The sequence below is a fragment of the Rhinopithecus bieti genome, unplaced genomic scaffold, assembly GCF_001698545.2.
Source record: "Rhinopithecus bieti isolate Rb0 unplaced genomic scaffold, ASM169854v2 scaffold_44159, whole genome shotgun sequence".
In the NCBI taxonomy this organism is placed as follows: domain Eukaryota; kingdom Metazoa; phylum Chordata; class Mammalia; order Primates; family Cercopithecidae; genus Rhinopithecus; species Rhinopithecus bieti.
This window is the reverse complement of record NW_016818573.1, coordinates 1,571,741-1,594,703: the sequence shown is the minus strand read 5'-3', so window position 1 is coordinate 1,594,703 and position 22,963 is coordinate 1,571,741. Positions and strand designations below refer to the sequence as shown.

The following is a 22,963-nucleotide window of genomic DNA, read 5'->3' as shown; positions in this document are numbered from 1 at the left end:
CCCAGGCTGGAGTGCAGTGGCGCGATCTCGGCTCACTGTAAGCTCTGCCTCCCGGGTTCACGCCATTCTCCTGCTTCAGCCTCCCGAGTAGCTGGGACTACAGGCGCCCGCCACCACGCCTGGCTAATTTTTTTGTATTTTTAGTAGAGACGGGGTTTCACCGTGTAAGCCAGCATGATCTCGATCTCCTGACCTCGTGATCTGCCTGCCTTGGCCTCCCAAAGTGCGGGGATTATAGGCATGAGCCACTGCGCCCGGCCCAGAGCCCTTTTATCACAGCACTGAAATGCACTATTTTTTCCTTGGAATATTATGAATATCTCATCTACCACTTTTCCCCTCATCTCTTCTACTAATTATTTCTGAAAGCCAAATAGGTCACAACAGCAAACAATTCCTCTCTCTGCAGGAAGGGTAAACTGCACTAGCTTTGTCGTGCACTGAAGTGTAGCCATCAGTGCTATAAGCATCAGGTTTTCTAGCATGCAAAGTCCCCAGCTGTGGAGTGATTCAGTACCTACCCAATCTAATGCTTTTTTCTTCTGAGTGATGCTCAGATTCTCAAGGTATTCAAGCTCTAAGCTTGCTATATCTTTTCTGAGATTTAGCATAACTGATCAAATATAGGAATAATTAATCTATTTGATCTTAAACTACACCTGCAGAGTTGGAACCTAAATCTGTTGTCTTCTGATATCAGCTACATTTTGACTGTGATTTTGGGTAAACGAGAAGGTGTGGATAAGTCTCCGGAGGGAGAATTCAAACACTGTCGGCCTGTGTAGTCATCTCACTGGCTATTTGTTCCTCATGCTCTGGCCTCTGCCACTATATCTTAGCCAGTGACGGCAGTCACGTTTTTTCAGTGGTCCCTGATTAACACAAGCAAGCTCTCTCCGGACACTTTTCATAATGCTAACCCTCCTCTTTAGATGTTTCTTCTTAACTCATCTCTCTTCTTGCTAACTCTGCTTAATATTTAACCCAAATCTTTCTACTTTTTCCCTTGGTATACCACTGTACCACTCTGTCACCTCGAATCTCCTTATTTAGCTACTTTAACTAGTTAAACTACTCCAATTTTTTTTGTTGCTGTTGTTGTTGAGAAAGGGTTTCACTTACCATTACCCAGGCTGGAGTGCAATGGCGCAATCTCGACTCACTGCAACCTTCGCCTCCTGGGTTCAAGTCATTCTCCTGCCTCAGCCTCCTGAGTAGCTGGGACTACAGGTGCGTGAAACTATGCCCAGCTAATTTACATATATGTATTTTTTCTAGAGATGGGGTTTCGACATATTGGCCAGGATGGTCGCAAACTCCTGGGCTCAAGTGATCTGAGCCGAGTGGATCACCTGAAGTCAGGAATTTGAGATCAGCCTGACCAACATGGTGAAACCTCGTCTCTACTAATAATATAAAAATTAGTTGGGCCACCGTGGTGGCACGCTCCTGTAGTCCCAGCTACTCAAGAGGCTGAGGCAGGAGAATTGCTTGAACCAAGGAGGTGGAGGCTGCAGTGAGCCGAGATCACGCCATTGCACTCCAGTCTGCGCGACAAGAGCAAAACTCTGTCTCCAAAAGAAAAAAAAAAGTCACAATTTAAAGTTTCCCACATGCATCCATAATGGAATATAAGTCTTACCACAATGGAAATGAAAAATCTGAATGTCCTTTGTCCATTTAAGGGTATGAAGTAAGTCTGGGAAAGTATGGCTAAATTTGTTTTGTTGCACACATGAATCATTATAGAAGTAGGACCACACCTACCTGGAACTTTGTCATTTCCTCCCATAAATAAAAGCCATGATGATATCAACTGCCTCTTCTTATAGCAAACATTATAAAACCAAACTATAACACCAACTGTTCAGTTTCTATCGCTACTAAGGAGGAGCAACTTTATCAGGTTTTTGCCCCTTTTAGGCCTCTGTTATTTTTTACCTTTTCACTGACACATAAACAATATAAGATCTAATTAAAATGTTGATTTTAAAAAGAATAAAAGATGAAGTCCTATTCTAGTCTTTGGAATTCTTTCCTGAGGTGGTCAGGAGAAGCTGACGAGCACCTCATCTGGTTATGTGGTGGCCACAGAAAACCTGAATGAGGAATCAAGGATGGAAAAGACCTACTATGAGACATGTAGTCCGTTTTCACTGAGGTCACAAAATTATTCTAAGTTTTTTTTTTTTTTTTTTTTTTTTTTGAGACTGAGTTTCGCTCTTGTTGCCCAGGCTGGAGTGCAATGATGTGATCTCGGCTCACAGAAACCTCCACCTCCCGAGTTGAAGAGATTCTGCCTCAGCCTCCCCAGTAGCTGGGATTACAGGTACCCGCCACCATGCCGAGCTAATTTTTTTTTTTTTTTCTTTTTAATTTGAGATGGAGTCTCACTCTGTCGGCTCACTGCAACCTCCACCCCAGCCAGATTCAAGCGATTCTCCTGCCTCAGCCTCCCAAGTAGCTGGGATTACAGGCGCTTACCATCACGCCTGGCTAGTTTTTGTATTTTTAGTAGAGATGGGGTTTTACCATCTTGGCTAGGCTGATCTTGAACCCCTGACCTTGTGATCCGGCTGCCTCGGCCTCCCAAAGTGCTGGGATTACAGGTATGAGCCACTGCACCCGGCCCTGGGATGAATTATTTTAAAATGATGCTTTTCCCCATGTATTTGTCTTGATGTTAAATAAATATGAATCTAAAGATGCTAAAGCTACTCAACATTAACCCAGCATAGAACAATTTCATTTCTCTCAATCTGCTTAGAATGAGATTCCTATTAGTCACTTTTGTCCTGCTTTTTATCTCAAGGTAACAAGTTTAATGTAACATTTCTTAAATATTTTCTTAGGGTCACCTTTATTTTTGGGGTCAGCCTGAAACCTATGTTTAAGACTAAATTTAAGTCTTCAATGAACACACAAATGTTAGTATTTTCAAAACAGGGACATAACCTCATTCTAGGAATGAAAACATTGAGCAGCAGTAACAAACGCATAGGCATATTAACTTCTCTCTGTACCAGAGATCATCCAAAATTCCTATACTTTCTCCCACTGAATCTGGAAACTGCCATAGCCGGATCAGTAGTTGTCATATAACACATCAAACCCTTACCTTTACATCAGCAATGAGAGCATCTTCATCTTCTATCCCTGTGGGGACACATTTCTTGTGCAGTGGCAGAGACTCCAACTTATCTACAAGGCAGCGAAGGCCTTCAAGCTCAAAATGGGTCAGATGCACTTGCCTGTCCTTTCGGGGAGCACACTGGGGATCCCACACTTGTCCATTGTGGGATCCCCGGCTAGAGTCAGAAGATGAGTCCCCAGACAAACTTTTCTTCAGACTTGGAAGACTTCGGCAGGTTTTGCCCAGTCCATCATAATCCAGGTTGACGCCATTCGCGACAGGGCTAGTGAGGACAGAACGCCTGCTGCTCAAGCGTCGGGGTTCTCGATCCACTGCTTCCTCATCCCCATTCCCAGACTCCAACCCATTTAACTCCAAATCTACCAATATAAAGAAAAAATGCAGTAAGAACATTTCACTTTGCCATGTGATCAGCAAGAGAAATAGGTGGCATGACAGGGGCCTTGAGGTTATAAATGACAAAATCACCACATTTAAAAAAATGGTCTATCTTTATGCCAACCCATTTGTCCACTGTTGAAAATCACAGTTACAGGTAGAAACAGGATCCTGACCTAGGAGGACATCTAGGTAACAGTCAATTGGATTTTTTAAAGTTTGGGTAGGACCTAGTCTTTGAACTGTGTACTAGAAATCAGTTACTTATCAAAGTGGTTGTAAGTGAGTTTCAAGTTAAAGCTTGAATCTGGGATTATAATTTCATTACCTTTTAAAAGAGAAGACAGTAAGAAGCACATATGTTTAAAAAATAGTTTTAGCCTGGGCAACATAGTGAGACCCCATCTCTACATTAAAAAAATTAGCTGCATATAGTGATGCATGCCTGTGGTCCCAGATACTAGGGAGGGTGAAGTGGGAAGACTGCTTGAGCCTGGGAGGTTGAGGCTGCAGTGAGCTGTGATCATACTACTGCACTCTAGCCTGGGCAAGAGAGTGAGACCCTGTCTCAAACAAACAAACAAACAAACAAAAAACAACAAAAAAATCAAACTTTTTTTTGGGTCTAAAGTTTTGGTCTTAAAATTAAGCTTTGGAGTTGAAATCTTAACAACATAAATAACAAAACAAAGTGACTAATTTTGAAAAGGAAGATTTTGATAGTCAAAACACAGTGATAATGTTCACTGGTTTTTTCTATTATAATTTAGAAAATGCAAGAAGATGCAAAGCAGTAAATAAGTCATCCCTTATCCCTCCACCCTACAATAACAACTAAACAGTACAATATATTTTCTTTCCATGTTTTAACGGATGTGTATGATTAGATGTGTGTTTTTTTTTTTATTTTTTTTATTTTTTTTTATGTTGTGGTTTGTTTGTTTGGAGACAGGGTCTCACTCTGTTGCCCAGGCTGGAGTGCAGCGATGCAATCATGGCTCACTGCAACCTCAACTTCCTGGGCTCAAGCAATCCTCCCACATTAGCCTACCAAAGAGCTGGGACCACAGACATGCGCCACCACACTCAGCTAATTTTTTAAATTTTTGTAGAGACAGGTTCTGGTCATGTTGCCCAAGCTCGTCTCAACCTCCTGAGGTTAGGTGCGCCTTCCACCTTGGTTTCCTAAAGTGCTGAGATTACAGGCATGAGCCACCATGCCTGGTCTATATGTGTTTTGTTAGTTACTTTTTGAGATAGGGGTGTCACTATGTTGCCTAAGCTGGTCTTGAACTCTTGGACTCAAGTGATCCTCCTGCCTCAGCCTCCCAAATAGCTGGGACTACAGGTGCACATCACAGTGCCTAGCTCTATTAGATTTTTAAACAAGATTAAGATCATGCTGTTTATACAATTCTGTATCCTGCTTTCATATATTGATTCTCCTGCTACAGCCTCCCGAGTACCTGGGACTACAAGTACGTGACACCACGCCCGGTTAATTTTTGTTATTTTTTAGTAGAGACAGGTTTCACCATGTTGGCCTGGCTGGTCTCGAACGCCTGACCTTGTGATCTGTCCGCCTTGGCCTCCCAAAGTGCTGGGATTACAGGTGTGAGCCACCGCGCCCGGCCCATTTTTTAATTTTCAACTGAGAATACAAACTATGAGTAAAATTATGCAGTAAAAGGAAAATGCTAAAGCAAAAAGTATCTTGCTTGGATTAAAGATTGCATAAGAACATGTGATCCCAGGATATTATGGTGTTGAGTCCTTACCAGTTTCAGACACAGAAGGAGTCTAAAAATGTATACTGAAACTACATTGTCATCTAATTAAATTTCTCTGATAGATGTTGGGGCAACCTGAAAGCACAGAGATTAAGAGCATAAACTGTAGAGTCTGACCAACCTGGTTTAAGCTGTGAAGCTGAACCAGGCTGGTCAGACTCTAAAAGCGGTGGCTTTGCCACTTACTAACTTTAAGATCATGGACAAGTTTTTAAATATCCTTGAACCTTAATGTTCTCATTTGTAAAATGAGGATAATAATACCTACCTCTCAGGTAATAATAATAATTTAATAAATGTAAACTGCTTAGTATAGTGCCTAGAATATAACAGGTTATTTTGATGATGTAGTCCTAGTTTTTATTGTGCCAAAGACCATTCTTTATACAATAAAACACATTAGACAACTGGGCCAGGTGTGGTGGCTCACACCTATAATCCCAATGCTTTGGGAGGTGGAGGCAGGAGGACAGCTTGAGGCCAGGAGTTAGAGACCAGTCTGGGCAACACAGCAAAATCTCATCTCTACAGAAAGTTAAGAATTAGCTGGGCGCAGTGGTGTGTGCTTGTAATCCTAGCTACTCAGGAGGGGGACGGCTTGAGCCCAGGAGTTTGAGGTTACAGTGAGCTATGATCATGCCACTGCAATTCAACTTGGATGACAGGGCAAGGCCCTGTCTCCAAAACAAAAACAAAAACAAAAAAGCGTATTAGACAACTGATCATCTTTCTTTCTTTTTTTTTTCGTGACAGGGTCTTACTCTGTCGCCCAGGTTGGAGTGCAGTGGCATGATCTCGGCTCATAGCAGCCTCGACCTCCTGGGCTCTGGGCTCCAGCGGATCCTCCCACCTCAGCCTCCTGAGCAGCTGGGACTCAAGCCACCATGCCTGGCCAATTTTCTGTAGTTTCTGTAGAGATGGGGTTTCACCATGTTGCCCAGGCTGGTCTAGAACTCCTGGGCTCAAGCCATTTGCCCACGTTGGCCTCCCAAAGTGCTAGGATTACAGGCGTGAACCAGCATGTCCCACTTGATCATCCTTGAGGAGCTAAGTAATAGCAACTCAGACAAAGACCAGATCCAGAGTATTTCATTTGGCCATTAACTCACATCTGGATAGGTAACTGGTATTCAATTCCAATGAATGAATTTAGTACTTCCAAGTAGATGAATTAAAAAACCAAGAACATATTGAGTGACAGCCTACTGAGTATTTCGGGCCTCACCCTCAGTCCTAAGTGGTGTCTTCAAAGCTCCTATAGGCAGAATACTTACCCATGCTGAGGGACTCTTTCTGAAATTCCTTGGTTAGGTGGGAACGGTTGGTTATGCAGTACACATAGCGCTCCAACACATACCAACACATCTCATAGTAGAACGGATAGCGAAACTTATTTGGAACCTACAGAGGAATATAATAGAGAAAAGATGACGATTTTCAAGGAAAGAGAGTACAACAAACGGAATCACTGCAATCATTAACCCAGGAAATACTCTCACCAGTCAACCTGCAAACCCAGCTTGGCATCTGAAGCAAACACTTAAGTAGAACCATCAACTTAGAAAATGATGGTGTTGAGAAATAATCACTAAAGATAAAGGGTACTTGGGAGGCCCATCTGGGTGGATCACTTGAGGTCAGGAGTTCACGACCAGCCTGACCAACATGGTGAAACCCTGCCTCTACTAAAAATACAAAAATCAGCCAGGTGTGGTGGTGCACACCTTGTAATCCCAGCTACTCAGAAGGCTGAGGAATGAGAATCACTTGAACCTGGGAGGCGGAGGTTGCAGTGAGCTGAGATCATGCCTCTGCACTCCAGTCTGGGCTACAGAGTGAGACTCTGTCTTCAAAAAAAAACAAAACAAAAAAACACCCCAAAAAACGGTACTTGAGGAAGACCATTTAGAACCACCAAGAACCTGTCTTGGTTAAGTGGGAAGGCATCAAAACGAAAGTTTGGGTTTTGGGACAGAGGAAAATGTAAGAGTAAGACACAAAATACTTGAGAAAAAGGTATGCGAAGTACTCTTGCTTGACTATGTTTGCCCCTGAATCAGAAGGCCATGGAACAAAGAATCTCATGGAAAAACAGGACATGAGATGAAGTGACATGTTAATATTACGTAATTACATATACTAAAGTTTGACTAGAGACTCACTCTCAGACCGTGTCTAGCCTAGGGCACCAGGTTGGGTATTTTCCCCACTACTGATGCTCAGTTTGCCTGCCTCAAACTTTGTAGTCTGCCAAAATGGTATGTCCACAAACCAGATTAACATTCCATACGACCTAATCAATCACTATCTTAATTTTCTTTCCATTCTCCCCCAAAAAGCGTTTTCATTATTATTTCAGCTGGATACTAATTTTAAAAAGTACTCTTTAGATATATCACAGTCCAGGAAAGGACAAATCAGCACAGATTAATCAGTGAGGAAGACCAATGATGTTCCTAAATATATTTTGTTGCCTTTTTAAAAAACCATTTTTTAAACTTTTATTTTTAGAGGCAGGGTCTTGCTTTCACCCAGGCTATCATCCTCCCACCAAAGCCTCCCCAGTAGCTGAGATTACAGGTGTGTGCCACCACACCTGGCTAATTTATTAACCCATTTCCCTTTTAGAAAATAAAAGAGCAGCTCGCGGCCAGCGCTCATTTAATTTTACAAAACATGCTTTTGATGCTAAAGGAAATCTGATTTTCAAGGTGAGAATAAAATATAAAACTGTCCTTGGAGTTATTTCTAAACAAAACAGCAGGAGAGTCTGAATCATCAGGATTGTCTATTTCAGAAAATCGGATCCATCAAATGAATCTTTGGCCAAAACTGTTCATGAATGATATATTATTACTATTTGGGTTCAAGCGATTCTCCTGCCTCCGACTCCTGAATAGCTGGGATTACAGGCGTGTGCCCCCACACCTGGCTAATTGTTATTTTAAATTAATTATTTTTACTACTTTCTGACACGGAGTTTTGCTCTTGTTGCCCAGGCTGGACTGCAATGGTGCAATCTCGGCTCACTGCAACCTCTGCCTCCTGGGTTCAAGCGATTCTCCTGCCTCAGCCTCCCAAGTAGCTGGGATTACTAGTGTGCACCACCATGCCCAGCTAATTTTTATATTTTTAGTAGAGACATGGTTTCACCATCTTGGCCAGGCTGGTCTCGAACTTTTGACCTCAGGTGATCTACCCACCTCGGCCTCCCAAAGTGCTGGGATTACAGGCATGAGCCACTGCACCCAGCTATTTATTTATTCAGAGTTTCGCTCTTGTTGCCCAGGTTGTAGTCCAATGGCGTGATCTTGGCTCACCGTAACCTGCACCTCTGAGTTCAAGTGATTTTCCTGCCTCAGCCTCCCGAGTAGCTGGGATTACAGGCATGCGCCACCACGAGGGACTAATTTTGTATTTTTAGTAGAGACACGCTTTCTCCATGTTGGTCAGACTGGTTTTGAACTCCAGACATCAGGTGATCCACCTGCCTTGGCCTCCCAAAGTGCTGGGATTACAGGTGTGAGCCAGCACGCCTGGTCAACTGTTGTATTTTTAGTAGAGACGGGGTTTCACCATGTTGGCCAGGCTGGTCTCGAACTCCTGACCTCCAGTGATTTGCCTGCCTCAGCCTCCCAAAGTGCTGGGATTACAGGCGTAAGTCACCATGCCTGGACAAGAATGATATTAACATCATGCACAGGAATGCTACGTTTTCTAGGATCTGACATTTTCAGCCATCAAGAATAACTATATTTTGTAAGCGGAAATACTACTAAAAACAGAATGCTATAAATAGATTGATATCTTTTCTTTTCAAAGTCAGTATACTGGAGTGATGCGAAAATAATAGTGAGATAGTTCATGGCAAAGTTATCCTAGGGTAAATGCTGCAGCCGCCGGGCGTGGTGGCTCACACCTATAATCCCAGCACTTTGGGAGGCTGAGGTGGGCGGATCACCAGGTCAGGAGATAGAGACCATCCTGGCTAACACAGTGAAACCTCATCTCTACTAAAAATACAAGAAAATTAGCCGTGCCTGGTGGCGGGCGCCTATAGTGCCCGCTACTCGGGAGGCTGAGGCAGGAGAATAGCATGAACCCAGGAGGCGGAGCTTGCAGTGAGCAGAGATCACACCACTGCACTCCAGCCTGGGTGACAGAGCAAGACTCTGTCTCAAAAAAAAAAAAAAAAAAAAAAAAAAAAAAGTTTGAGATCAGCCTGGTGAAACCCCATCTCTACTAGAAATACAAAAATTAGCGTGGTGGCGCATGCCTGTAATCTCAGCTACTCGGAATGCTGGGGCAGGAGAATCGCTTGAACCTGGGAGGTGGAGGTTGCAGTGAGCTGAGATCGTGCCATTGCACTTCAGTTTGGACAACAACAGCGAAACCGTGTCTCAAAGAACAAAAAATAAATAAATAAAAGCTGCAGCTACCAAGTGCCACTGGTATTATTGGGGAAAATTGGAAAGGGGTTAATTTTTGGTAGGGATAGGGTCTCACTATGTTGTCCAGGCTGGTCTCAAACTCCTGGGATTAAGTGATCCTTCACTTCAAACTCCCAAAAAGTGCTTGGGATTACAGGCATGAACCACCGTGCCTGGACATACAGCTTTCTTTTAGAGAGGTCATATTTCAAAAGGATAAGCCAAATGATACTTTTAAGATTGTTTTGAATATGCAGCTCCTGAGAATGTTCCCATCTCCTCCCATATTGTAGGAATGACTTCATCTACCCCTTTTCAAACTCTGTATCAGGTAGTCTTCCTGAATCACGGAGAACAGGATAGGAGTCCCTTTTCAAAAACTGTCACCAGGCCACAGGGCATCAGTGGGGACTAAGGAGATCACTCTCCCCATGGCAAGGCAGGAGAGGAGATGTACTTCTCATGTCAGACCCAATCAGTTTTCTAATGCATAGTAGCCAGACCCTGATTCTGGGTTCCTACGTGGCAAAAACTTCAACAACTAAAAGAATGACTCTCTTACACGAAAGTAAAATTAATTTATTTCTGACTAAGGGAGACAGAGGAGAGAGACAACATCCAATAGGTACTTGGTCCGTCAAAATTAAATATAATACACTATGCCTCTCCATTAGCCTTTTAAGTGTAGCAACATTTTCTGGAAGGGTTTTTATTAGGAGTTCAGGACAACTCCAAATTCTAAAGCCCTCTGGAAATCAGTTGAAAGCTGAGTAATAATGACAGTTTTAAAAAAAGAAGAGTCTGGGCATAGCGGCTCACGCCCATGGTCCCAAGACTTTGGGGGCCTGAGGCCGGAGGATTGCTTGAACCCAGGAGTTCGAGACCAGCCTGGGCAGCTTAGTAAAACCTCATCTCCACAAAAAAAAAAAAAAAAAAAAAAAAATTAGCCAGGTGTGGTGGTGTGCATCTGTGCTCCCAGCTACTTAAGAGGCCGAGGCAGGAGGATCACTTGAGCCTAGGAGGTTGAGGCTGCAATGAGCTGAGATCATGCCACTGCACTCCAGCCTGGGCGGCAGAGTGAGACCCTGTGTCAAAAATAAATAAACAAATAAAAAAGAAAGAAAAAAGGAAGAAAATATGAAATACAGGCATTAAAATTTTGAGTTTTTGCTTGTAACTTATCAGACTGTATTAATTATAGCCAAGAGATACCACATACCCAACCTGACCTCATTACATTTTACTTATGCTGCATATCAATTTCTAAGACTGGGTTAGCCTTTTTTGGAAAGAATTTTTAAAACTCCCCATTATAAAATTATTGAGCCTTTAAGCACTATTAGAATAATTACCAACACTTAATAGTAAATTTCTACATTGGTATGGCAAAAGTGACCAGAACATTGTCTTGTTTGCAACACGCTTTGTATTTCTTTGGTAAAGCATTCCCTATACATTGTCTTAACTTTATAGAGATTTTTATAACTTTATAGAGATTAGTAACATATCAAATGAATGCCAGGTTGATATTTTCACATAAAAATTGGTATGGAAAGCAATAAAAAATTGCTGTGTGTACAAACATACGAAACACAATGAAATTTTATGGACTACAGAAAGATTTTATTGAAATTAAAAAAAGCCATCTAGAAAAAAAGAAAATACAATTAGACACTGAAATTTTGATAAAGTCTAGAATCAGATAAATCAAGATGAGTTTTTTCCCAGTTAAAGTTTGTAGGACTCTTTTTTCCATTTAGTTTATTTATTATTATATTTATTTATATATTTAGTTATTTTTTGAGGACACAGTTTTCGCTCTTACTGCCCAGGCGGAGTGCCAATGGTGCGATCTCGGCTCACCTGCAACCTCCGCCTCCTGGTTCAAACCAATTCCCGCCATCAAGCCCTCCCAAGTAGTGGGATTAACAGCATGTGCCACCCACGCCTGGCTAATTTTGTATTTTAGTAGAGACAGGGTTTCTTCATGTTTTGTCAGGCGATCAACTTCCGGACCTCCAAGGTGATCCGCCCGCCTCAGGCCTCCCAAAGTCCTGGATTACAGGTGTGAGCATACTGTGCCTGGCCTTTTATTTTATTTTATTTTATTTTCCTCTTATTTTCTTCTCTTTATGCAGAAAACTCTTCATGCAGGGATAAGGTGCTCACTTTATGTTACTGAATATATATATTCCTTTTCTTCCCTGAAACTGAACCAGTTAAGCCCCAGGTATAAGAGTCATCTTTAGCCACAAAAAGGGAACGCACTCTAAAAGCTAATTTTCAGACTGAATCTTAAAATGGGTACATAATTACCTCTAAGACTTAGACAGAGAGTTAAATGGGAGTATTTTACTATGGAATTATACATTTTTTCTCTTTTGAAACATTTTCCCTATTTTAGAATACTTACATGCTTTAGAATAGACAACCTTTTTTTTTTTTTTTTTTTTAATTAACAGACTGTGTCTCACTCTTCCACCCAGGCTGGAGTACAGTGGCACCATCATAGCTCGCTGCAACCTGGAACTCCTAGGTTCAAGCAATCCTCTCACCTCAGCCTCTCCAGTAGCTAGGATTACAGGCATGCGCCACCACACCCGGCTTTGTTGCCCAGGATAGTCTCAAACTCCTTGCTTCACGTACTCCTCCCACTTTGGGCTCCCAAAGGGTTGAGATTACAGGCATGAGCCCCTGTGCCTGTACTTTTGTTACTCTTAACAAATAAACAGAAATGTACTTTTATAAAATGTCTTGAAGAAGCACTGGCTTCCTATCTTAATTCTACTAGTAGGGCAATTCCTGTAACTCCAACAATAATACCAATGGTGTATATAGTGATAAGTAGCTCCTACACCAAAATAAATTTTGCAAAATAGGCACCATAATGGTTTACTATTATCGCAGTACATAGGTCAGTAACCATTCCTTATAAGAGTTGTGAATTCTTCGGCCGGGCGCGGTGGCTCAAGCCTGTAATCCCAGCACTTTGGGAGGCCGAGACGGGCGGATCACGAGGTCAGGAGATCAAGACCATCCTGGCTAACACGGTGAAACCCTGTCTCTACTAAAATACAAAAAACTAGCCGGGCGAGGTGGCGGGTGCCTGTAGTCCCAGCTACTCGGGAGGCTGAGGCAGGAGAATGGCGTGAACCCGGGAGGCGGAGCTTGCAGTGAGCTGACATCTGGCCAGTGCACTCCAGCTTGGGTGACAGAGTGAGACTCCATCTCAAAAAAAAAAAAAAAAAAAAAAAGAGTTGTGAATTCTTCATTAATTGCTATTTTTAAATTTTTAATACTTTTAATTCTACCAAAAAGTTTCAAGAGCAGTACCATTAATACTTCTACGCTCTTCTCTGCAATTCTCCAACTGTTAACATTTCCCCAGGTTTGCTGATCTTCATATTAGCTCAGTATTCTGCTAAGCTACTTGAGAGTAACTTACAAACATCGCAACCCCCAAATATTCTAATTGCTGTTTAATCCCAGNAAAAAAAAAAAAAAAAAAAAAAAAGAGTTGTGAATTCTTCATTAATTGCTATTTTTAAATTTTTAATACTTTTAATTCTACCAAAAGTTTCAAGAGCAGTACCATTAATACTTCTACGCTCTTCTCTGCAATTCTCCAACTGTTAACATTTCCCCAGGTTTGCTGATCTTCATATTAGCTCAGTATTCTGCTAAGCTACTTGAGAGTAACTTACAAACATCGCAACCCCCAAATATTCTAATTGCTGTTTAATCCCAGTATCATCTATACTTTCATATATGATTCAGCCCTTACCAATTACAATTCTGCTAAAAAAAAAGCCCTCATTCTCTACGATGGAGGCTAGCCAGCAAACAACACTTAGTGGATTTGGCCTGCTGCCTCTTTTTATGATTCCTGTGAACTAAGAGTGTTTTTTACCTTTTTTTTTTTTTCCGGGTCAGACAGATAATGTGCTGACGTGTTAATAGTAACAAGGTTCAAGGGTGGCATCTTTCACACACGTGCACGAACACCTAATCATGATCATGAACTATAAAAGGATCGCTTTTCACATTTTTTAATGGTTGAAAAAAATTTAAGAGTATTCTGTGACATGTTAAAGTTATGTGAAATTCAACTTTCAGTGTCTATGAATAAAATTTTGTGTTATTTGAGCCATATTCATTTGTTTAAGTATTTCATGCTACAAAGTAGGGTTAAACAGTCACAACAGATACTTTATGACCTACGAAGCCTAAAATATTTACTATCTGGTCCTTTGCAGAAAAAGTTTGTCAACTCTTGCCTTGAGGTATCCATTGTATATAATAAATTAACTTTTTTCTATGCCTCTAGAATGGTATCAGCTGTGTATCATCCTAGGGAAAACTGAGAAAATAAGATACACAAATTATTTTATTTTGGGCTTAATTCTCTCTTAAAATCCCAGTTGAGAAAAACAGTATATACATTTATATAATTAAAGTAAGATGCTTTGAGTATAGTCATCAGTGTAGAAAAAGATACATGAATTTAAAGTTCTAAAACTTGAGTTAAGCCCCATTACACCAAATTATTCTGTGAGCATAAAAATGAAACACATGGGTCAAAAGATTACCAGAGCTCCATGTCTGGCCTTATAAAAATCCAAGATACTGCTGGATGCAGTAGCTCACACCTGTAATCTCAGCACTTCAGGAGGCCAAAGAGGGCAGATCACTTGAGCCCAAGAGTTCCAGACAAGCCTGGGCAACACAGCAAAAACCCATCTCCAAAAAATACAAAAAAAATTAGTTAGGTGTGGTGGCGTGTGCCTGTAGTCCCAGCTACCTGGGGGGCTGAGGTGGGAGGATCAACTGAGCCCGGGGAGGTTGAGGCTGCAGTGAGCCATGACTGTGCCACCGCACACCAGCGTGGGCAACAGAGTGAGACTGTGTCCCAAAAATTAAAAGAAAAAAATGTTACTTTTCTCCCATTCACTATGGTGTTGGCTAAAAAATTAAGGAAAAAAAAAAAAAGGAAAGAAAATCCAAGATACCAAAAACCTCACAGAATTGGAGTCCTCAAAATTGAGTATGTAAATCGTGTTAAAATTTTTATTTGGCCAGTCGCAGTGGCTCACACCTGTAATCCCAGCACTTTGGGAGGTTGAGGCTGGAGGACTGCTTGAATCAGGAGTTCTAGACCAGCCTGGGAAACGCAGCAAGACCAAGTCTCTATGAAAAAAATAAAAAATTAGTCAGCTGTGGTGTGCGCCCGTAGTCCCAGCTACTTGGGAGGCTGAGGCAGAAGGATGCTTGAGCCTGGGAGGTTGAGGCTGCAGTCACCCGTGATCACGCCACTGCACTCTAGCCTGGAAAACAGAACAAGATTCTGCCTTTAAAAAATATATATATTAAATTTAAAATTTTGTGTGTTCCCAAAATGTCAACACTGCATTTTAACTGAAAGAAAAATGGAAGTTTTGACAAACCATGAATGAATCTCTTGTAACATCTATCTTAACTGAAGTAAACTTCTTCACATCCAACTGTTATATAAGAATACTTACCCGTGTCCGATCTTCAATGTTGTATATTTTTAACTGCATAGGGATGTTGAAGCTATGCAAAAAATTGCCCCCAAATACTAACGTGTCTGTAGGAGTATACACAGCATGAATCCAGCCTAGAAGAAAGGGAACAGAGGGCAGTAGCTGAAAACACACATTACAGTAAGTCTCTCTCAGAGAACTAGTATAAGACCCCTAGATCACACTCTTCACTCTGATTCTGCTTCTCAGTGGTTTGTCAAGTTAATCTCTCAAAGCCTCAATTTCCTATATAAAACCAGGATAAATAATACTTCTTATGGTTGCTCATGAGCATTAAATGAGAAAATGCACATCAAATGCTTAGCACATAATAAACGTTTACTGGAGCACCAACTATAAACCAGGCTCTGTACAAGACAGTTTACAATTCAGGGCTGTCTAATCTGTTGGCTTCCCTGGGCCACACTGGAAGAAGAATTGCTTGGGCAACACATAAAATATGCTAACATGGCCAGGCGCGGTGGCTCACACCTATAATCCCAGCAATCTGGGAGGCCGAGGTGGGTGGATCATGAGGTGAGGAGTTCAAGACCAGCCTGGCCAACATGGTGAAACCCCATCTCTAGTAAAAACTCAAAAATTAGAAGGGCATGGTGGGGCGCTCCTGTAATCCCAGCTACTCGGGAGGCTAAGGCAGGAGAATTGCTTGAACCGGGACCTGGGAGGCAGAGGCTGCAGTGAGCCAAGACTGCGCTACTGCGCTCCAGCCTGGGCCTACAGAGCGAGACTCCATCTCAAAATAAATAAATAAATAAAATAAAATATACTAATACTAATGACAGCTGACAACCTTGAAAAAAACTGCAAAAAAAAAAAAAAAAAATCTCATTATGTTTTAAGAAGGTTTATGAATTTGCATTAGACCACAGTCAAAGCCATCCTGGGCTGCATGAGGCCTGTGGCCTGTAGGCTGGATAAGTTTGGTTTACATGTGTTCTCATTTATATTCCTTATAACAAAATGAGAAACAGATTTAATTATTTGCTCTAAGCGTAGTATCTAGCAGGTAAATGCATAGTCAGAATCCTAATAGAGGTCTGTGACTCTAAAATCTGTGATCTTTATAAGCACTTACTTTGATTTAATGACTTGATCAAAAACATCCCTGACTTGAGCACTCCAGCCTTCACAGTCATTCCCTAGAATATTAGGCAGCTCTTCAACATAGATTGTGTATCACCTGCAGAACAGGTCCTATCTATAGAGATTCTAAATTACTAGGGCTAATGCAGATCCCAAACGTGTATGTCTGAAAAGCCTCTGCTGGCATTTCTTAACATACTTTATTGGAAAGCCACTGCTTTTTCAAACTGAAAACAAAACAAACAAAACCTCAGCATCTACTCCATCATGACAGGAAGAAACACTGTTTTTTTCTGCAGACCCCAGCATCGTAACTATCCTTGGTCGTAATCCATCAATTTCTTTTTCATTAAGAAAAAAAGTGGCTAAATAACCCACTGTTCCCATTTTGCTTACCTGAGGGAATGACGAAGGTATAGCCCTGCTTGAGCTCAATGCGCTGACAATCTGATACCCGGTCACCCAGAAAGATGTCTCCCTGTTTCCCTGACAGCAGCCAATTCTCGTACAGCTCCAGGTTGTGGGCTGTAGGGGGGATGAGCCAGAAGACCTGTGAGTTAAAAAACTTTAGTCTGTTAACAGCCATTGACATGACCCAGTCGTCTCCCTCAACTGATAAACAGGTACAAAATGAAGACCACCAGGTAGAAGAAAGGCAAGCAATTTTCCCAGCCTATAGAACTTGACTATTTGGTAAACCTTAGAAGGTCCAAAGCAGTAGATCTTTCTTATCCTCCACTTGATACAACAGCATTAAGGCTTCCCTGGGGTTTGACTATAAAACCCAGAACCCATCCAGGACTCAGAGAAAAGGGAGACATTCATCTCATTACCTAGGCAGTCCCTTAAACACCTCTGACTGTCTGGCCTCCAGAGTCCTAAGTAGCACAGTTAATTAGGCACAGTATCTTCAAGAGACTGGCTCAGGTTGTTTTGTCCAAGATAGTAACTAAGATCAACAGGGCTTAAAGGGATCTGAAGTAAACAAAATGACTTTTGGATTTGGAGACAGTTGTTCTGCTTAAGACTTTTTTTTTTTTTTTTTTTTAGATGGAGCTTCACTCTCGTAGTCCAGGCTAGAGTGCAGCGGCATGATCTTGGCTCACTGCAACCTCTGCCTTCTGGGTTCAAGGGTTTCTCCTGCCTCAGCCTCCAGAGTTGCTGGGACTACAGCCATGCACCACAACGTCCAGCTAACTTTTATATTTTAGTAGAGATGGGGTTTCACCATGTTGGCCAAGATGTTTTCAATCTCCTAACCTTATGATCCGCCCACCTTGGCCTCCCAAAGTGCTACATTACAGGCGTGAGCCACTGTGCCCAGAAAAGACCTCATTTTTTTTGTTTTGTTGTTGTTGTTGTTTGTTTCTTTTTTGAGACAGAGTTACTCTCTTGTTGCCCAGGCTAGAGTGCAATGGTGCGATCTCAGCTCACCGCAACCTCCACCTCCTGGATTCAAGTGATTCTCCTGCCTCAGCCTCCCGAGTAGCTGGGATTACAGGCATGCACCACCACGCCTGGCTAATTTTGTATTTTAGTAGAGACGTGCTTTCTCCATGTTGGTCAGGCTGGTCTCAAGCTCCTGACCTCAGGTGATCTGCCCGCCTCAGCCTCCCAAAGTGCTGGAATTACAGGCGTGAGCCAACGTGCCCAGCCAAGACCTCATGTTTTAAATAAGGCATTATCTGTTCTCATTCTAGTTCTACTTTTCTCTTACAAATGCATTCACTGCAAGTAAGAGAAAAAAGAGTAACAACAGTATAATACTATAAACCTCGGGTATTAATTCTAGATTTCCATTCTCATATAGCATTCAAAAGCATTTTCACAAACTGGAATATAACTGAATGAATAAAGATAATCCTTCATAACCTATTTACATCCTCAAAAGAACTTAAAGGCTTCCTTTGGCCACATTTCAGACCAACAGCGACATAGAGGGAAAGTTGGTTTAGATCTTAATTTGCTGATTTCACAGTGAATCTATCCAAAATTCGTGTTCCCTTCCACTATTTATTTGGAGAACTCTGATTCAGGAATCTATAAACAGGATTCTTGAGATTTACTAAGTGCCGTGCCAATGGTGTAATGATAGTGAACTAGATGAATACTAATTTCTCCTGAACACTAGCCAAGAAGGTAAACAATCTATAATTCTTTCCAGATATGAATGGGGATAATTCCCTAACAGATTCATTTCCAGGGTACATTAAGCATACATGAACTGAAGCGAAGTCATATAACCAACTTCAGATTCCAACCCCTATCACAACTATGACCATACCTTTCCCCTTGATGGATGTGATACCAAACAGAGGTACCACCAAAGTCCACATGGAAGTCAGTATAGCAGCCTCGAACACTCATTAGACAGTACCTGACCCAAAAAAAGCAGCAGCATTAGTGTACCGATGGAAGAAAGTGCATCTGCCCCACCAAAATGCCATACTCTCCTCTTGTATACTCCCTTTATCTTCCACCTAATCAAGTTCCAGAAGGAGAAAAGCAATGCATTTTCAAGTCATCACATTATCAGAAAAGGTTTTTTTTTTTTTTCTTTTTTTTTTCTACCCTATTGACTAAAATGTTAAGTTTTTTTTTCCTTTAACCATGTGGTTGTGTGCTATGGTTTGCTCATATACACTCTTCCTTATGGAACTGTGAAGTCTAATCTTTAAATAATTCATCTTTTAATCATTTAGGACACAGCAAAGCTTTTAAGGGAGAAGCAAATCCTTGCCATTACTTTGGTCTCCCACAGCACGCGGAGGAAGATGCAGGGCGTTTCACTTACTTCTGCACTTTAGGGTACTGCATCTCCAAGATGGCATTTGTTGATTCAGTCTGGCTTTCCTTCAAGTGCCTTGGCCACATGTTGTCTACCCAGTCAATGAAATCCACCTTTAAATAGAAGGAGGAAACACTTGGGCTCCAAGGGAAAGGTTGGGGTCAAAGATAATTTTAAAGTCAAGAAAAGCAGAATTTCTTAAAATACACAACAAAAAACTATAATTGTAAGCAAATTAAAACAATTGGTTGGCGAATCTTAGGATTACTAGGCAACCATCCTAGAAATAATTGTTATATGAGAATAAAGATTCATCATTCCATCAAATGATAATAGTAAAGACAGAACTAGTCAAAACGGAATCATTAATGATGCAATAGTGTATAACTATGAACTCTCTTCTATGTCAATACTCATATAATTTGTTTTATTTTAATCCAATAAAAGGTATTGTCTGGAAGGTATCTATAAACTCAGCAAAATATATACCATTGTTAGAACAATTAAGATGCCAAAAGTTAGGTTTAAAAAAAAAAATCCAGCATGGATTTGTAGCCTTGCATTGACAATGTGCTATAGAAACTACCAGCTTAGGAATAAGAAGCTCCAGGTCTGTCATGTCTTTTCAAGACTATATAAGGCCCTGGAACTCATCTATAAAACTAAGACAGACCAGGCACAGTGGCTCACGCTTGAAATCCCAGAGCTTTGGAAGGCCAAGGTGGGAAGATCACTTGAACCCAGGAGTTCAAGACCAACCTGGGCAACACAGTGAGAACTCAGCTCTTCACAATAAAACACAAGTCAGTTGCAGTGGTTCACGCCTGTAATCCCCAACACCTTGGGAGGCCGAGGCAGGCAGATCACCCGAGGTTGGGAGTTCAAGACCAGCCTGACCAACATGGAGAAACCCCATGTCTACTAAAATACAAAATTAGGCTGGGCGCGGTGGCTCACGCCTGTAATCCCAACACTTTGGGAGGCCAAGGCGGTGGATCACGAGGTCAGGAGATCGAGACCATCTGGCTAACATGGTGAAACGATGTCTCTACTGAAAATACAAAAAATTAGCCAGGCATGGTATGGTGGCAAGCGCCTGCAGTCCCAGCTACTCGGGAGGCTGAGGCAGGAGAATGGTGTCTACCCAGGAGGTGGAGCTTGCAGTGAGCAGAGATTGTGCCATTGCACTCCAGCTTGGGCAACACGAGCGTGACTCCATCTATAAAAAAAAAAAAAAAAAAAAAACTTAGGCGGGCATGGTGGCACATGCCTATAAATGCCCAGCTCTCCGGTGAGGCTGAGGCAGGAGAATTGCTGAACCCTGGGAGGCCTGAGGTTCGTGGTGACCCGAGATCGTGGCGCACTGCATTGCTCGCAGCCCTGGCCAACAGAGGCGAAACTCTGTCTCAAAAAGTACATCAGGCCGGCGCGGGTGCTCAAGCCTGTAATGTCCCAGCACTTTGGGGAGGCGAGACGCGTGGACTCACAAGGTCCGGAGATCGAGCATCCTGCTACACGGTGATAAAACCCCGTCTCTACTAAAAAATACAAAAAACTAGCCGGCGCGACGGTGGCGGCGGCGGCCTGTAGTCGGCCAGCTACCTCGGGGAGGCTGAGCAGGAGAATGGCGTGAACCCGGGACGCGGAGCTTGCAGTAAGCCGAGATCCCGCCACTGCACTCCAGCCTGAGCGACAGAGAGCAAGACTCCGTCTCAAAAAAAAAAAAAAAAAAAAAAAAATTAAATACATAAATAAAATTTAAAAATAGCCAGGTATGGTGGCATGTGCCTATAGTCCTAGCTACTTGTGAGGCTAAGATGTGAGGTTTGCTTAAACCCAGGAGTTTGAGGCTGCAGTAAGCTACAATCACCACTGTACTCCAGCTTGGGCAACCAGAGCAAGACTGTCTCAATAAAAAACCCAAAACCACACACACACACAAAACTAAGATAATTACTTCAAAGATATGTTGTAAGGATTAAATGTAAACACTTTTACCATTTTGAAATAATGTGAGAGTACAGAAATCTTTTTTTTTTTTTTTTGAGACAAAGTCTTGCTCTGTCACCCAGACTAGAGTACTGTGGTGCGATCTCAGCTCACTATAACCTCCGCCTCCCAGGTTCAAGCAATTCTCCTGCCTCAGCCTCCCGAGTAGCTGGGATTACAGGTGCCCAACACTGCACCTAACTAATTTTTGTATTTTTTGGTAGAGACGGGGTTCCACCATCTTGGCCAGGCTGGTCTCGAACTTCTGACCTCAGGTGATTCACCAGCCATGGCCCCCCAAAGTGCTGGGATTACAGGCATGAGCCACCATGCCCAGTCAGGAATCTTTTAAATAATATTGGCTGAAAAAGAAAAGAGAAGTGAAAGCAATATGAATTGCAACATTTTACACTAATATGGTTACAAAAAACATGTATCTGGTAAGCTTTGTAACAATATCTATGTATTTGATCACTTACTCCCCTTATAATGCAAATCGAGACAAATGCACACAGTTGTGCATGATATGAAGCAGTTGTCTAGAGGATACCCAGATGTTAATTGTGGGAGAGTATTTAGAAAGCATCACCACTGACATGGAAGAAACAAACAAGACGAGGTGCAACTGTTAAGGTTAACCTGCTGCTCTATGCTCACGGAGCCAACAATTTTAACCAAGCATCCACTGGTCCCAGAACATTGAATAAGCCCTGGATGCTTTTTTTTTTTTTCTGTGGGTCGTTTCTTAATGTAGTAGCCACCATCTCCCATCTCTGTGTGTTGTCTGTGGGAATGCCTTTAACAGAATAATGAATAAAGTACTTGCTTAATACACTGTAAGCTCCCATGTCTGAATGGGGAGAGGAAGGGTTCAGAATGTAAGAGTATTTATTTATTTATTTTTTTTAACATGCATTCATTCACAGAAAGAAGAATTTCTTTTTTTTTTTCTTTTTTGTTTTTGAGGCGGAGTCTCATTCTGTCGCCTGGGCTGGAGTGCAGCAGCAGGATCTCAGCTCACTGCAAGCTCCGCCTCCTGGGTTCACGCCATTCTCCTGCCTCAGCCTCCCGAGTAGCTGGGACTACAGGCGCCTGCCACCTCGCCCGGCTAGTTTTTTGTATTTTTTAGTAGAGACGGGGTTTCACCGGGTTAGCCAGGATGGTCTCGATCTCCTGACCTTGTGATCCACCCGTCTCGGCCTCCCAAAGTGCTGGGATTACAGGCTTGAGCCACCGCGCCCCACCATTTATTTATTTTTTGAGACAGGGTTTTGCTGTGTCACCCAGGCTGGAGTGCAGTGGCATGATCATGGCTCACTGAAACCTCTGCCTCCTGATTTCAAGCAATTCTAGGCTAACAAGAAGGCTAAATTCTAACCACCTGTCTTCCTGTACTTCCACATGACCAAATAAGCAATGATTACTAATATAAAAATAGTTCCTTTCACCTGGGTGTGGTGGCTCATGTCTGTAATCCCAGCACTTTGGGAGACTGAGGCAGGTTGATCACTTGAGGTCAGGAGTTCAAGACCAGCCTGGCCAACATGATGAAACCCTGTCTCTACCAAAAAAATACAAAAATTAGCAGTGCATGGTGGCCTATAGTCCCAGCTACTGAGGAGGCTGAGGCAGGAGAATTGCTTGAACCAGGGAGGCGGAGGTTGCAGTGAGCCAAGATCGCACCACTGCACTCTATATCCCGGGCAACAAAGGGAGACTCTGTCTCAAAATAATAAATAAATAAATAAATAAATAAATAAATAAATAATAAAATGTTAATTTTTATT

General features: G+C 42.1%; 1 protein-coding gene across 3 annotated transcripts in view; it reads right to left on the bottom strand.

The window, feature by feature from the left end:
- KDM2A (lysine demethylase 2A) overlaps nucleotides 1-22,963 on the bottom strand; it is a 150,366-nt gene that overhangs the window by 27,621 nt on the left and 99,782 nt on the right. For 2 of the 3 annotated variants that reach the window (XM_017857105.1, XM_017857106.1), the window contains 6 exons: nucleotides 19,194-19,300; nucleotides 18,684-18,776; nucleotides 16,796-16,949; nucleotides 15,275-15,390; nucleotides 6,597-6,723; nucleotides 3,119-3,513 (listed from right to left, as the gene is read on the bottom strand). In XM_017857105.1, coding sequence (XP_017712594.1) covers nucleotides 3,119-3,513; nucleotides 6,597-6,723; nucleotides 15,275-15,313 — 561 coding nt within the window. In that variant the 5' untranslated portion in view covers nucleotides 15,314-15,390; nucleotides 16,796-16,949; nucleotides 18,684-18,776; nucleotides 19,194-19,300. The remainder of the gene's footprint in view (nucleotides 1-3,118; nucleotides 3,514-6,596; nucleotides 6,724-15,274; nucleotides 15,391-16,795; nucleotides 16,950-18,683; nucleotides 18,777-19,193; nucleotides 19,301-22,963) is intronic. The other variant, XM_017857104.1, reaches the window with a different exon arrangement.